Below are 17,977 nucleotides of genomic sequence, written 5' to 3'. Positions count from 1 at the left end.
GCAGTGTCAGTGTCAGCGTCTGCGTCAGCGTCTGCGTCTGCGTCTGCGTCTGCGTCTGCGTCTGCGTTTGCGTCAGCGTCAGCGTCAGCGTCAGCGTCTTTGTCAGTGTCAGTGTCTGGGTCTGTGTTCAGACACAGCTCGAAAACTCGATACTCATTGAGTAATACTCATTGAGTACCTGAGTAGGTATGTGTCTGTATGTTTCTGTGTCTGTATCTGAATCAGTGTCAGTGTCTGTGTTTGTGTTTGTTAAAAAAAGACGTGTGGCACTCGAAGGCTGCCGAGGTAAAGCTATTGCATAGTATAAAAAATATCACTGCTGTGCTGGTCGGAGTGAGGGGTTATTTTCGTTTCGGAATTTCTGGATTCGGTCTCCACACTCAAGGCCCGCGATAGAAGCTATGCAATAGCTTAATAAATATTTATTTCAATGTTAATGTTATGTTTACGTTTTTTTGTTATGTCCATTACAAAGTCTTTAGTAAAATTAATAAAAGGCAATACAACCTTTCATTAGTGTACTGTTTTATGCAATACACCATTCTCAAGGGAGCTTTTTTTTTTAATTCATAACAATATAGTAATTACTTTTTGCCATGTAATTGGCCTATATTCGTGCGGAGGAATTTTTGTGGTTATCATAAATGTTTTTAATGCATGAGTTTATATAATGATTAGTGTACATAGGAATTAAATGAAAACGGTGGAAGCAATTTTATATTTTTTCCTTGAAATGGAATTGATCCACAACTCAATTAAGTATTTAATACCAATTAATATGGAATTGAATTATCAAAATTGTTTCATTTCTATAAAAGATTCATATTTATAAATATATAATGAAGCGGAACAGTATAAGGTCATGTAATTGTCAAAGCACAAACAAAGCTTATAGTTAAGCTTACCAACTTAACTTGTGTTTATAAAAAAAAAATACGTGTGGCACTTGGGGACTGCCGCGGAAAAGCTATTGCATAGCATGCCTTCAAGCCACACCTCCGTGCCTGTCGGAGTGGGGAGCGTGAGGTTTTTCGTTACGCAATTTCTGGATTCGGTCCCCGTGCTCAAGGTCCGCGATAGAAGCTATGCAATAGCTTAAAAAAAACTAAAATTCTTATGTTCACTAGCCATTTCGTATATATTAAAGTTAATCATCCAATTTACAAATTCTTAACCAAAATTAATCATATTCATTTTCGACCACATTATAACCTAGCAAAAAATATCTCAGTATTCTAGAAATCAGCATTAATTCCACAAGAGCTCCAATTAGGCGAATAATGGATTTGTTGGTAATTTTTCAGATATTCCCGCAAATGTATAACAGCGGCCATGAACTTACTAACAATGTGGGAACAAAGGCCCATTGTGAGGACTGAGGTCTGACTCTCGAAACTATTTGAATTCCAACTTATTATGCTTGTATTGTACGAGTTTATATTGTAGGGAAAATAGGACTTACGCTTTTTAGATTTAGTTTAAGTGAGTAAATATTTTAGGGTCTGGTATAGGTTTGTAGGGTGACATTTTACAAACAATAGTGTTTGTTTAGTGCTTAGTTTTAACTGAAAAACAATTAAATACTAACGATATTATTTGGAATAGGAAAGATAAAGGTCTAATATGCATTAACTTCTAAAAACTAGCCCAAAAAATATGTAGTAGGGAGGGAATATTGAACTTTAAGAGACATCCACGTAATATCGTAAAATGAAGGCGAGAGAAGCCATGAGAAGAAACCTAGCTAATTAAATTTACTAATGTCTTGTACATGCTGATAAAATGTTAAAAAAATAATAAATCGCGGTATAAATCTGATGTAAAGCTTATAATTTCTAAACAAAGAAAAATATCAAACGTGAATACGAACGGGAGCTTTTCGCTAATAAAATGGTTTATATTTGCATATAAATACAATTAGAATGACAAAGATCATAAAAATGCCCATCCTTCAAATAAAACAATTACTCTTTTATTACATGTTATGAAATATATTTTTGACCTGTAAAATACGAACACAGGATTTTAATAATTAATTTAAAATTAATAACACATTGTACATATTATTACTTACATTTGAACTAATAGCCATAGGCCTCTTTATATTTGAACGCGCTAATCTCAGGAACTACTGGTCCGATTTGAAAAGTTATTTCAGATAGCCCACTTATCGAGGAAGGCTGCACAGTGCACATCTATACTAATATTATAAAGCCGAAGAGTTTGTTTGTTTGTTTGAAGACGCTAATCTCAGGAACTACTGGTCCGATTTGAAAAGTTATTTCGGTGTTAGATAGCCCATTTATCGAGGAAGGCTATAGGCTATTTATCATCACGCTAAGACCAACAGGAGCGGAACAATGCGGGTGAAACCGCGGAGCGCAGCTAGTAGGCTATATAATATCATCACGCTAAGACCGAAAGCAGCTGAACCACGCGGGTGAAATCGCGGGGCCCAGCTAGTAAATTTTATAAAGAAACAATACAATATTTATAATAAAATCAAACGAAGGCATCATTAAGTTCCAAAATCAGGGATTTGGAACAAAGTGCCTGTACAGCGTTAATTAATCTTATTTCTCGGGAGAATTTTTCTTTTCTCTTAATTGTAGCGAAACATAACGAGGAAAAGATTTCCATCGCGACTTTTCTCAAATATCCTTTTAGTTATCAATTGACGACTTTTTATGTTAAATAATTATTTCAGTGACAATTTGGACGGTGTTAAGTCTTATCAATGAAAATACATTTCATTGTTGGGGTTTCTGTTACTTCTTTATGTGCTAAGGGGGTGATAGTTTTTAATTAATATTTTACGAGAATATTGGGGGACATAGATTTTACTACTTCATATAACGGTAGCGTTATTATGACAAGAAGCTCTTATTTCTAAAACTGCATTTTAACGTTTTAAAATAGAAGTTAATTATTTTTTTTAGAATTTAATTGGTTGTTACTCATATAACTGAAAACGAAACACAAATAAAAGCCAAGGCTCTTGTAAACATCTAAACACCTTTAATACTAAAACTAAATACATTAGGCGCTACGAAATCGCTACGGTGTACCTACGATATACGATAGCTGCTACGACTGGCTACGACGTAGATTGAACTAATGAAGCTATTAGCATTTAGCGTTTGATGATTTAATGTGAGTATTTTTCCTTTTTCTAACTGAATTATTAGCTTTTGAATGATTTTGATGTATTAGACTTTTGTAAATGTTTTAAAAAGATAAATTTACCCTAATGTTAGGGTTTAAAATTGTATTTTAACTTTTGTATCATGTCTTTTCTGTACAATATTAATAAGTAACTTAACAAATAGTTTATTATAAACATCCTCTTCAACCACTCTATTTATTTAAAAAACCGCATCAAAATCAGTGGCGTAGTTTTAAATATTCTAAAGCAACTATGTTTTATAATACGTAGTGATTAATACAATGTAGGTATTTGTATTATGTATTATAATAGGATAAAACTATTAACTGTCATCAAAAATATGTTGTATTTGTCAAAGGAACTGTATCTTAATACTTGAAATAGGTGAAACTTTGTAATTGCCACAAAGTATGTATAATTACGGTGTCTCGGTTTCTAGACCGTCTATTAAATCCTGTAAATACGACTTACACGTGTTTGCTTATATTTTCCTTCTAATGATAACCACATTTAAAATTATTACAATAGTTATACGATATGCTTGAGTGTATACTAATTTTGCAGACGCGAAAATAAAGTACTTTATTTTCGCGTATATTACAATGCAGACAAAATAACATTGATTTTATTTTTAACACGCTTTTGTTAGCTTCACCAGTATGTACTTGTACTATGTATGTATGTAACCACCTTTACACACGATTAATGTATTTTAAACGGATATATTTAATTCAATATTTGTAGACTGAACAAGAATCGGTGTCAATGGAATAATTTCATGAATTTATCTTATTTATATTTATTAGAATATTCAAACGATATTCTTTTCTTTCAACTGGCAATACATTTTCATTAATACAACAATAGTTTCGTTAAGTCATTCTATCTAATTGTGACGAATGATAAGCTTGATGTATGACTGCAAAAGATACTTTATTTAGAATGATATAGAAATTCATGTCTTTTTAATAGAAAATCCATGATTTGCTGAAATCAAAATAAAATAAAATAAATTGATTTTTAATACTTTGCAATTTCCAGATTAATATATGAATTATTTAAGAAATCAGACTAAACATAACATTCAATTTATGAATTATTGGAAATATTCTAAAACCTGTCAATTTTACAGAGATATACATTGATATCTTTATTCAGTTGAAAACAGGAAAATAAAAAATAAATAAAACAACGAATAAGCTCTTAACGATTTGTCTGTACAATAAAGCCTTGTATAAGTCTTAATAAATTCGTCTGATGTCTCTAGCTTTACGTTTTCGGCATTTTTATAACCTAAACAAGATAGGTACTAAAGGATAGAAATGTTTTCGGCCTACGCATTGTGTATTGAAAGGGACAAGATATTTTGAGGTTGTGATCTGGATATATAATAGAATGTAGGATTTATATTCATCTCTAGTTATTTTAAAGCTTTGAGCGCTGAGCTTCAAATAATATGAGGCAATAGTTCTACGATTTTAACAGATATATTGTGGTTTAATTTTTGAAATATATTTTGTGTTTGATGATAACTTTTGCCTGTTTCTTTGTATGCCTAAATCTATGCAATTGATAGCTTTTTATTTACTGTATTTACATTGTAGTCTATACCTATTCCACGATTGACGGATACAATCGTGTGTTCGTTAAGAAACATATTTATTAAAATTATTTTTAGGGCACAATTTTTCAAACTTAAAAATAAATGTGAAACAATAAGATTTGTAACATAATAAACCGAGATAACTTCGTTTTAACATTGTTCCCATACGTATAACTAGTATTCAAGCAAACCAGAAAACACTGAATGAGCTTTCATATTTTCCACCATTTTCCAGAGAACAATACAGGTGTGAAAATATTAACACAGCTACGTATAACAAAAGCAATTTAACAATGGCGGTAGAGTTTTTTTTTCGACCTTATTACGATGGGAAAAGGTATAAGAAAGCGCAGATAACAATAGGCTCTAAGGAGGTCATGAGGGCAAGCTTAGTCACCCAAATTCAGAACCAAACGAATCAATAGCACCGGTTTTTATGATGTGTATTTTAATTAAACCTTCAAGCTAATTGATACAGATATAAGTTTATAGCCTCGTTGATGGAAAGAAAAGTTAATAAGGATTTTGAAATTGAAATTAGATTAAACCGGCCAAGTGTGAGTCGGTTTTACGAACGACTGGTTCCGTAACATTTGTAATATTGTTGTAGGGGCTACGTATGACAGACATACTTATAAACACATGAACATGTGGTTCAAAAGTGAATTTACGTATATAATATACCTATATATACCTACACAGGAGTGTAGGTGGATGAAATACATTTTCTTGTATTATTTTCTCACGCATAAAACGTTGGTTTAATGCTCTAAGCATAATACTGTAACCCTTTGTCAATATTATAGTAAGCATGGATTCTCATTAACTTTTAAAACTTGCAGCACGTATAAGATTGTGTCAAAAGATTCATGTTGCTTGCACTTTTTTTGCTCCGTGAATTCACGTTTGACTATTTGATGAGACAAACATGCAAAGATGCATTTTTTATATTTACTTGTAGGTATGTAAACTCACACTCATACCCATGAAATTAAAATTTTTCTTATGTGTGAGTGTGAATTGTATATAGGTAAATATAAATGAACTCATGTGAGGACTTTCAGAAATGTCGAAATTTAAAACAAAAAGGATAATGGTAATTTATGTAAATTTATTTCTATTTAAGTCTAAATAGTCAATAAAGTTAATGATATTTACTATTACATAAAACTCTATTTAATACAGCTATACACAATCTGCGGTAAGCGGTTATGACGTCATTAAAACAATACAATTAACCGAGAGGTAAATTGCACGAAACAATTATTTAAAACTTCCATCGTTTTATCCGCAATACATAAACCTTGAACCAGATACAAATCTTTGCTATTATAATTATTAAACTGATTTTTATATAGTTGGACACTGTTTCCCAGTTTTGTTTTAATGTCTAAAGAAGAAATTGATTAAAACTCAAAATTAAATATTTATTTATAGTATAACTAGCGGTCCGCCCCGGCTTCGCCCGTGGTACATATTAACGTTTTCTCTACATAAGAACCATCCTCGTACTTCAAGGAATATAATAAAAAAAGAATTATCGAAATCGGTTCAGCCGTTCTCGAGTTATGGAATTACAACGAAAAGTGGCATTGATTTTTATATATTAGATTAAAATTCTTATGGAAGCCCTTTGAATCTTCATAGCATAGTTTTACCGTTTACCACCATTTTTAACACGCTTTATAGCTTCACAGTAGACAACACTTCTAGATTCGATTTAAACACACTTTTTAAACTATATAAATAATAAGTAATAAGCTTTTAAACCTTTTAATTCAGAGAACTGCGTGAACATATAAATAGCTATAAGCTGTTGAGTGTATCAATAAAGATCTGCGTGCTATTGTGACATGGGCTCATCAGTATGGACTCAAAATTAACCCAACGAAAACGCAAGTAATAGTAATAGGCAGTCCTCACTTCATATCTAGGGTTTCTTTTGAAGACCTGCCTGCAATTACTATCGATGGTGTTGATGTTGACTACAGTCCGACGGTTAAAAATCTCGGCATATGGTTTGACCAAACTCTATCGTGGACAGAACACGTACAACAGGTAAGCCGTAAGATCTTTGGGGTTGGTTCGATGTTAAGACGACTGCGCAATTTTCTACCAAAACCCACGAAAATTTTGCTCGCGCAGTCTTTGCTTCTTTCTATCCTTGACTACGCTGATGCAAGCTATTTAGACCTTACTGAGGAGCACCTTAACAAGTTGGAACGTCTTCAAAATTTTGCAATTAGATTTATCTTTGGTTTACGTAAATTCGACCATATCTCCGATTTCCGCTCACAGCTCAGATGGCTTCCTATCCGTCTTCGCCGGAATATGCATATCCTTTCCTTATTATACTCCATCCTTTTTGATCCTAGAACTCCTTCCTACTTGAAAAAAAGATTTGTGTTTATGGGGTCTTCTCATGAACTCAATCTCCGTTCCTCCAACAATCTAACGCTTCATATGCCTGTTCACACTTCCAAATTCTACGATTGCTCTTTTACCGTACAAGCCGTAAGATTGTGGAACTCTCTCCCGACAACGATCAGGCAAGCCCAATGTTTATATAGTTTTAAAACTCTTGTTAAGAACTACTATCTATCTCTTTAATGCTGTTTGTCTATGTTCTTTGCTGATTTAGTTATCTATTTATGTAAATTTATTTTCCTCTCTTCTAATATTTGTATTCCTATACTGCTCATTTCTCCTTTGTTTTTGTATAATATTATTTGATTCTTAAGTTATCTATCTATGTATAATTACAGTTTCTTGTATATGTATGTATTTATGCACTATCTACCTTTTTACTGATTTATTTTTCCTATATCCCAAGGTTGCCTGGAAGAAATCGCTTTTAAGCGATAAGGCCGCCAAATTGTACATCTAATATATAAAAATCAATGCCACTTTTCGTTGTAATTCCATAACTCGAGAACGGCTGAACCGATTTCGATAATTCTTTTTTTATTATATTCCTTGAAGTACGAGGATGGTTCTTATGTAGAGAAAACGTTAATATGTACCACGGGCGAAGCCGGGGCGGACCGCTAGTTTATTATAATAATATCGTTTCTGTAAATTTTGTTTTTGTGTGCAATATATATATACTATACCCCAAAAAAATACTAGCTGTGCCCCACGGTTTAACTTGCATTACTTCGCTCCTGTTGGTCTTAGCGTTGATATATAAGCCTATGACCTTCCTCAATAAATGAGATAAGAATTTTTCAAATCGGACCAGTACTTCCTGAGATTAGTGCGTTCAAACAAACAAACAAACTCTTCAGCTTATTGTAATATTAATATAGATTAGTTAGTTAACATACAGTTAGTTATTACACTATAACATTGCCATATGTAACTATTCTACAGTTCCAACACTAAACATACGTTTGTTTAAATCCTCAATTCTCGAAGTCGGCTAAAACATTCCAAACACAGTATTATCGTCGAAGTTACGTGACAGTGTACCAAACTATTTGTAAGGGAATCCTGAATGTCGGTTCATGCATAATAGTTTCGGCTTCACAAAGGCTTCATCTCGCAAACACGATGCAAGATTTTTAAAATATTTTGCGGTGCAGAGTTTTGGCGGTTTTCATTTGGTTTTAGTTTAGATTATTTCTGGACCACGCTGGACAGCAACCCGGGTTTTTGTGAACAAAGCGAAAGCGTCATATATTAACTATATAGGATACTTTGGGACTTATTTTTCAATACATATTTGTCATTTTAATTGAGAGAGTTAAACAGGAAGCTGTGAATCTGTAGGATTAAATTTTTTGTCACACGTTAATTTATAATATCTCTACCAATATTATTACATTTTAAATGTGATAGTTTATCTGTCTGTCTGTCACGTAAACGACTGAACCGATTTAGAAGAAAATTGAAAACAGTATAAAGTAAACTGTAATAATTTTAAAACGCTTTTAAACCAAAGATCTTATACAAGCTAATCGTTACAATAATTTAGGACATTACAATGTAACAGCGATAGATCACAATTCACAATTCGCTAGAACAATTGGGCCATCAGCCAAGCGACATCTGACGGATATAACAAGTCAACAGGATTAAGGGATAAGAACAGCTAAGCCCTTGGAAGATTCCAGAAATCTCCATACTATGTCCGTCGAGATATCTTTATGCAGAACGCTGATGTGTTTTTTTGTAGCATATATTATTAAAGTGTAACATCTATACTAATATTATAAAGCTGAAGAGTTTATTTGTTTGTTTGAACGTGCTAATCTCAAGAACTACTGGTCCGATTTGAAGATATAGTGATCGTATGAAAAGCGTTCATACAAAGGATACTGCATAGAAATCCCTGTATTGTGAATATCTCCGAGATCAAACAATATAATTGTTATATGGAATCTATAGCGGATACATTGCATAGATTTAGTTACAGTATTCTCCTTTGTCGATAAATGTCAAAGGTAGGATATTTCCTATATAAAATACTAGCCGCTTACCCCGGCTTTGCCCGGGTTTATCTATCTCATAAGCCATATTTATATCATTAAAAAAACTTAAAAGAGCATGTTAATTATAGATTCTAATTTTTTAATTTTATTTAATTTTTAGCTCTTTCATATAACTCTATAAAGCTCAATATCGATTACGATCGACCTTACTGTTTAATGTCGTGTGTACCACAACTTAAAACTGAAAAACGGCAAAATTTTGGTGTGTTGTATTTTTGTGAATCTTTAAAAAATTGTAATGCTCACAAGGAAACGTTTATCCAAGTAAATCCGGTTTGAGCAGCGAATTCATGTCATAAATACTAAATTAAGTACTAATTACTAACCAAGTTCAGATCCACAGACACGCGGTATAATTTCCAAGATGGCGGAACAGGAGGCGTCTTCGAAGCAGAGTTGTCGAGCCAGCAGGCAGTTCAGGATGGCCATGGTGCCTTTTATACCAGGCCCTGGAACAAAAGCAATGAATAAATGTTTAAATAATATAAATATAGTAAAGTATCATGGTGCTCAGTAGTTAATATTGAAGGGCTATTTTAAAGGTTAGATCTGTTTAATGAGTAATGAGTATTGCCAGACAAAATATTTCAAGCAAGAAACAAAACTATAAAACATATTGTTATAGTATGCTTCCCTATTTAAATTAGACTAAATTATGAATTTTGGATGAATAAAGCTGTAAATTAGCTTATAAATTGTTTATTAAATAATAATAAATTAAATTGTTTTATTTCAGGACATAATACTGTGTTCCCATATGCAAGTTACAATGTAATAGAATTGTACAAAATTATTATTGTTATTTTCTTCATGATTTTACACTACATAACTTTTAAACACAAAAATAACACCATGCTTTTTTCTATCTCCAGTCCAATCAGATTTGGAAAAACTTAATTTTGAAAGAGATATTCGGTACACTCTGTTAATTGTATTTAGTCAAATGCAATCCAACAATTGTCAATTGTAGGAACATACCTCTAGAATGAACATTCCAACAATCCAAAGGCAATCCATAAACAATTAACTCATGTATCTTAAAGCAATCAGTTCATTTACAATGCATCTCTATGGTCTGCCACATGACCTAATGCTGTTAATGTAGTTTACACTAGGTGTAGGATGCAATGAAAGCTATTTCAATAGTAGAATTGGTAAAATATTTCGTTATTTTATGAATAGGTAGATTTAAGGTAAAGATTTTTGCATTAAGTTTGTAAGTCTGTTTAATCTATACTTAATATTATAAAGCTGAAGAGTTTGTTTGTTTGTTTGAACGCGCTAATCTCAGAAACTACTGGTCCGATTTAAAAAATTCTTTCGGTTTTAGATAGCCCATTTATTGAGGAAGGCTATTATAGGATAGGATACATAATATCATCACGCTAAAACCAACAGGAGCGAAGCAATGCGGGTTAAACAGCGGGACATAACTAGTAATGTATAAAATCTTATTTGCAGTTCGAAAATGTAGTGTTGTAATAATATTTTTTATATTTCATCATTATTTAAAAAATATTATATTTATAAATTATGAATTGAACCAAAAAACAGATAAATTATAATACAAACTACATAGAGCGATGAATACATTCAATACAAAATTATATATCACTCTGAAAGATTACTCGTCGCAAATCTAGTCTCTGCTTAAGTCTCCCTAACGAGTCTGAAGAATACGAGAAGCAGAGCCTTTGAAGATACGTGAACAATATAGGAATTTCCCGTGAACAATCGAACATGGCCATTATGAATCGATTGCAGTACAATATGACATAAGAGGGCTTGAGCATTAGAGTATTACTATTCTTATAGCTGCATATAAATCACATAAAATATACGTGTTTGAAATACAAGTATGGATTTGAAAAATCGTGCTACGAAGATATTAAAATGACTGGTGTATAAGTACCTACACGTTTTATAATCCATACCACAGACTAATAATAATATACTACGTACACAATCCATACTAATATCACAGACTAATAATAATATACTACGTATACAACTAATATTATACATGCGAAAGTAACTCTGTCTGTCTGTTACTCAATCACGCCTAAACTACTGAACCAATTTTCATGAAATTTGGTATGGAGGTATTTTGATATCCTAGAAAGGACATAGGCTACTTTTTATCCCGGGAAAATGACGCAATCCCGGAAATCCCACGGGTACAGGAACTATACATTTTAACTACTACTACTAGTTAATTATAAATGTTTCAGGACAATTTTCACATACGCATTTCATCACACAAATGCCCTGGGTGAGAATCGAACCCACGACCTCTGGCTTGGAACGCAGGGTCACTAATGACCATGCCAGTCAGTCATTAGATAAGTGTACCTACCTTTTTAAATTATGTAATAAGATATATCTCCTAAAGAATTAAATGCACACCTCGATCCCACATTTTGTTGAACTCGCCAATCTAAGGAACTATTGATTCGAATTGAAACCACAGAACTATATCGAGATAGAAGGAAAGAGTGTATGTACCTCGCGTGGCGAAAAGACGATTAATCATCGTCTTTGCTCGCCACGATGCTCAGTCCTCTCTCGACCGCTCTCCGTGTGTGACGTACTAATGCAAACAGAAAATGATCCCGTGCTCGATAATTAACTGTGCAAACACCACCAAAAAAGTTGAAGGTGTCAATAAAAATATTTCCTTTCACCTGTAAGTACTTTTTGCCCTAAAATATCTGTTATTACTTATAAAACAATTTATTTTTGTGCTCCGTATTAATTTAATGTAAACGGTAACGGAATGATGCTACTTTTCCATTACGGTTTTAATTTTACACGCCAGACTGGACATGCATTGAAAACCAGCAATGAAAATAAAACATTCCAAACTGTCGAAACGCGGTAAAGGTTGATTTCTCATTTTTCTGTCAAAAGTAAGCATATAGAGTTGTACGCCACGATTTTCAATGCCGATTTCTTAGTCGATTCAAATCGATACCTATTGAAAACAGAAAAATGATAATTATTTTTTAATCCTATAATATTATTGTAAGGTATATCGATGGTTTAAAATATATTTACTATATACTTATTGCAAATTTGTTTCAGTTTTTCGAAAGATTCTCTTGTGAAAAATAAATGGATGGAAGCAAAAACTGGTTTCCTAGGAAAAACAGTCTGATTTGTTCCATACATTTTCATGAAGATTCGTTTAATGGCCCATCAAAGTTTCGGCGAATAATGTTAAGTGGTTGAGGAGTTCCTTCCGTCTCCATCATTAGCTCAGCACCATGATACTAAAATTTAATATTGTCACCTGACCACATGTATGCAAAATTTCAGCTCAATAAGTTGAGTAAAACTTCTTTAATATTCAATTGCAAGATTTGATCCGAACATACATAAATACATTCATATACACATGCATATACATACATACAGTTTAAGTTAATAAAAAGCTTGTAAAATAATCATACATTTTTATTCTCATTATTCTGTCAAGGTCAAAATCGATTCCCAATTCGATTCCATAAAATGTTTTAACTACCTACTTAGTTTCTATTTATTAGGAGACAATTATTTTGACGTTGTGAACATCACTAAAAGACTCGCGTGACGTCAAAATACCTACGCAAAATGTTACACGGTCGGTTCTCATATAAATCGACGAACTATTTCCTTCTATCTCGATATAGTTCTGTGATTGAAACATAATTTTTTTGGATGGTCTTTTTTATACTATGGTCTCTATTGCATTAGATCATAATCTATTTGAGCAAAATATTCATGAATCTTTTCCAAAAATAGCATATAATATTCCTTTTAAGAGCAAACAAAGTTGCGTGGGTTATATAATCAACTAGCTTTTCGCCCGCGGCTTCGCCCGCGTTTTCAAAGAAAAACCCGCATAGTTCCCGTTCCCGAGGGATTTCCGGGATAAAACTTAGCCTATCTCTCAAGTTGGATCGAACTGCACATGGTGTGCGAATTTTATTATAATCGGTTAAGTGGTTTGGGAGTCCATTGAGGACAAACATTGTGACACGAGATTTATATATATTAAGAAGATTACTTATATAGGTCTACCAGAATCTGATGGCATATTTATATTTAAGAAATAAAAGATTTTTATGTGGCAACTTATTTGACAACTATCAAATTGGTTGTCAAATTATTTGTCTTTTTTGCAGTTGATGAATAATTTTTAGGATTTTGTCTAAAAAATCTTCGAAAATGTCGAAAAAGCCGCTGCGATCACAAGCAAGAGGTGTTGTTTATAATGTGTATAGAAAAACATTCGATGAAGAAGGGTCAAACACATCACAATTTTCAATTTTGAAGATTTTATTGGTAAAGTGGACTTACCCGTTTTGATACTTTAAATTAAAAAATATTATATGTAGGTAACTATAATATTGTTTGTTGATTAGAATATAATTTTATTAAAACTTATTACAGGAGTTTCCAATACGGCTATTCGTCAAGTCCAAGCTGTCCAAGTCAATTTTATAATGTGTGTATCTGTTAACACTTACGAAAATAAACATAGTTTTATTTTATTTTTATTTTATTTTATAAAAAATTATAAGTAGTTTTGATCTACATTATCATTATATCGATATTTTCACATGGCTTACTGGTAATTAATATACAAATATAGGTATGTGTAAATAATAATATGTATTACCTGTATAAAAGTAATATGTATAATTGTATATTATACATGTAAGTATGGACCTACATAATATTAAGTGGATATTAAGTGGAAGCAGTATCAAGATCGTTCAGTCCATTTTCCCTAGGGTTGCACACTCAAAATTTTGATTTCCCTAATTGCCATCAGATTCTGGTTTACCGAGAAATCAAATGTCACACATGATTCCCTAAACAACTACTATTGGAAAGCAATCTTAATTAAAATTTCCCGTGATAACAGTTCTAAGAAATTGAGTTTAATATTCTCAATCTTCTGATTTAATATTTAACTTTACAAAAATATTGTTTATGTTTGGAATAACGTTGTTGTAATTACAAGCTGAAGCTTAACTTTGTATAATTATGGGAATGTTTTTTATTTAATTTTTATTAACTTATACCTATGTATTTTGTTATGTAATTTCAAATTCAATGATGGCTATGACTGTGAGATCTTGAATTAATTATTAAGCAAACTAGCTTACCGCCCACGGCTTCGCCCGCTTTGTCTAAAACCAAATAAATTGTATATTAAAACCTTCCTCTTGAATCACTCTATCTATTAAAAAAAACCGCATCATAATCCGTTGCGTAGTTTTAAAGATTTAAGCATACAAAGGGAAATAGGGACAGAGAAAGCGACTTCGTTTTATACTATGTAGTGATAGTAAATCTTTAAGTTGCAAGTAAATATGTTATTTTTTGGTAACGTAATGAGTTCCTGACTATAATGACACCAACATGTTTTAATTTGAAAATAACTTTTATGTATCAAGGAGCAATTAAAACCTCAATTGTCCCATAAACATTACTTGAGTAAAGTTCCTTTTAATATTTTCTTTTAGACTAGAGCAATTCAATTTGCCTAGTCAAAAGCTTAATTAAAATGAGGTACTGATTCAATTTTAAACGCAAATAAATTTTGGTCACCGGTTACATATATGTGATAGCTTTAGGCATAATAAATAGGTACTATAGGTATGTAATCGTATTCCGACTTGAGCCATGTTAAGGCCTTAATCCCACACAGCGGTCAGGGCTTAGGCTGTGTCCTGACTGATGAGATTTGAACGCAACATTATGAGTGTGAAAGACAGGTATAAATATTATTGAAATTGTATTCAAATTTTATTAAATGAACATTTTTTTAATTTTTACATGCCAGCTATCTGGCTTGTATTTATAAAGTTGATGATATAGTTTTTGCATATTTATATACTACCCACTGTTCCTAGTGTGGTATAAAACAATTACACATACAAGGTTGTAATGTACTTCATTCTTGAAAACCCTTTAAAAATTTCAAGTTAGAAAATTTGTTAAATCAAACATTTTCTACGCTTTTTTTGCAGTATAAAAATAGTCAAATGAAAATTTGCGAACACTCTTCAATAGCTACAATAAAAGAACTTATTATTATTAAACCTTAATTTTAAAAAATAAAACCAGTATTAACCGGTTGATACAGCGTTTGAATTCCACATGGACAATGGTCCATAAAATCTAATTACCTGCCGCGTAATTGAATCATTATTATGAAATTACCATTGACCTGTAAACATTTCCATATTCACCTTATTGCATTATGGGTAATTGCATTTGGTCTGAGAATGTTTATTATTGAGTTGATTATAATATTTTAGGGTTAGCATTATTAGCAAAAAAAACTTAAATGAAGCTGCTATTTACAGCTAGTTTTCTTTTACTGTTGGTCCCAAAAATTATAAAAATAATTATTATAACTTTAAAGAGCTCTATAATAAACATTAAAAAAAACACTCGATATATCTATGTATTAAAACAATTGAACTAAAACATGTATTTATTCAATGACATTTTTTCTAAAAGCACTAATGAATCGTCATAACATAGATTTACCATTTACCGTCGTTATTAATTTACCATCTTATCTCAAAAAATTACATACAAAAACGCTCACAATAAATAAAACGCACACGAAGTCCGTTTAAGGGCCTTTAAGCCCTATCTCAAATTTCAAATGTCAAAAGCGGTATCGTTTACCCGTGTTTAACTGCCAGGAGCATGGGCAGTTTTCCAATTCACTGAAATAAAGGCTCTATTTAAGGATGGTAAACGTGGTATAAGATATATTTTTGTGATGTTTTACTTACTAATCTTTAGCTTATTATGTTCTTTACGATCCTTTTTTATGTAGGTACTAATGTTAAGAGGTGATTCCTTTCCTATTTGTAGTATTAGTGAAGATAAAATCTTCAAATAAACATATTGTTGTTGTCTTGCAGTTAACATGAACGCAAGAAATACCAAAATGTTGATTTTTTTCACTTATATTTCTTTTAAACGTGCAAGATTGTAAATCATTAAATAATAACCATATCTATTTTTATCAATTGATCATACCCTATAAGAAAATATCATTTTTTTCACAAACATTTTAATTAACACTAATTCCTCAAACAAGATCTCAAAATCTTAACTAATCTTATCACACGATAATTCAGATACATGTCCTAATGCACTTCCCAAAATAAACTCCTAGTCAAATCACAGTAAGTAAATTAGTGTTTCCAATAAAGTAATTCAGGTCACTTGAAATATCTGTTATCAAAATAGAATTTCCAGATTCGTTATCGATCGTTGGCTGGAGGACGCTTTTGAATGTAGTCCGTAGTTACATTCGCTTGACATAAAGCAATGTACTTTAAATAACAATTGCATTAAGAGTACCTTTCAGTGTATTTTCGGAATACTATTTTCATAGATTCGTTAACCTATTTAAGCTAGTTGGTTCTGATATTGTATTAATGAACAAAGGTAGTATTGTAGAAGCCAAATATAACATTCTAAATTTCACATTTTTATATAAAGGGCACATGAAACTTAAGCATTTATTGTAGGCGAAAACAAATATAACATTAACAGATAAATAAAGAAAATGCTTGTCATACAAAATTATAAATTTATAAGACTAGTGGTCCGCCCCGGCTTCGCCCGTGGTACCTACATGTTTAAACTATCTCTCAAGTTGGATCGAACTGCACATGGTGTGCGAATTTTATTATAATCTGTTTAGTGGTTTAGGAGTCCATTGAGGACAAACATTGTGACACGAGATTTATATATTATATTAAGAATATCGTGTACACACAACATACACAATAGAACCAAGTAGGTAATGTAACCAAATACGAACTAAATTTAGTATTATGTAGTTATAATAATAATATTATAGTCAACAAAGGGTAAGGATACACCTACGTCCTACACTACATTTACTCATGTGCCTACACTCTGTTATTTTCAACCAACTTATAAAAAGAGGTGGTTCCTGTAAATCTACTGTGCTTTCAAAAATAAAATCCTATACATATTATAAAAATGAATCGCCAAATGTTGGTAAGCGCAAAACTCGAGAACGGCTAGACCAAATTAGTTAATTCTTTTTTATAATATCCCTTGAAGTACGAGGATGGTTTTTATGAAGGGAAAACGTAAACATGTACCACGGGCTAAGCCGGGGCGGACCGTTAGTCAAAATATAATTCTTTATTTCTAATCTTTGTATTAAATCAGCTAAATATAGGCAATAAGTGAAAATAAAACTAAAATTTTAATGACGCTACATCACGATGTAATTTTAAATCCTACTCAGCCGTTATGATGCTGTTATTGAAAATTGGGCCAGTCTGCGTTGACTGAACCATTAATAATCTGATAGATTGGCTAGCTTAGGTAATTTAAGAGTTTATCGACTAATTATGTTTAGATTTAGATTAGTTGTGAGATTATATAGATTTTTAATACAGAATAATAAGGAGAGTATACAACTTTTTAACATAGAAAAGCAAATAACCATTTAATATCTTTGGCTTTCACAAGTAAATACGTGTTTAGTATCTAGTAAATGATAAGTCAGCAGAAAGTTCAGCAGGTAGGTTCTTTTTTTACAAATAAATCGGGTTATTTCCCATGACATATTGTTAGTTACATAAATAATTTCTTAGATACAAAAAATAAATAGATTTATAAACGATGAGTTTACATAGTCATTTTCAAATTATA

At 31.7% G+C, this 17,977-nt stretch overlaps 1 protein-coding gene across 1 annotated transcript in view; it reads right to left on the bottom strand.

The window, feature by feature from the left end:
- The window catches only part of LOC123703519, a 173,174-nt gene that overhangs the window by 34,112 nt on the left and 121,085 nt on the right, over positions 1–17,977 (bottom strand). The window contains exon 3 of the mRNA XM_045651559.1: positions 9,589–9,711. Within this exon, the coding sequence (XP_045507515.1) occupies positions 9,589–9,711 (123 nt within the window). The remainder of the gene's footprint in view (positions 1–9,588; positions 9,712–17,977) is intronic.

This window comes from Colias croceus, chromosome 26 (assembly GCF_905220415.1).
Source record: "Colias croceus chromosome 26, ilColCroc2.1".
In the NCBI taxonomy this organism is placed as follows: Eukaryota; Metazoa; Arthropoda; class Insecta; order Lepidoptera; family Pieridae; genus Colias; species Colias croceus.
Note: the sequence above shows the minus strand (reverse complement) of the source record. Positions and strands in the feature narration are given on the sequence as shown.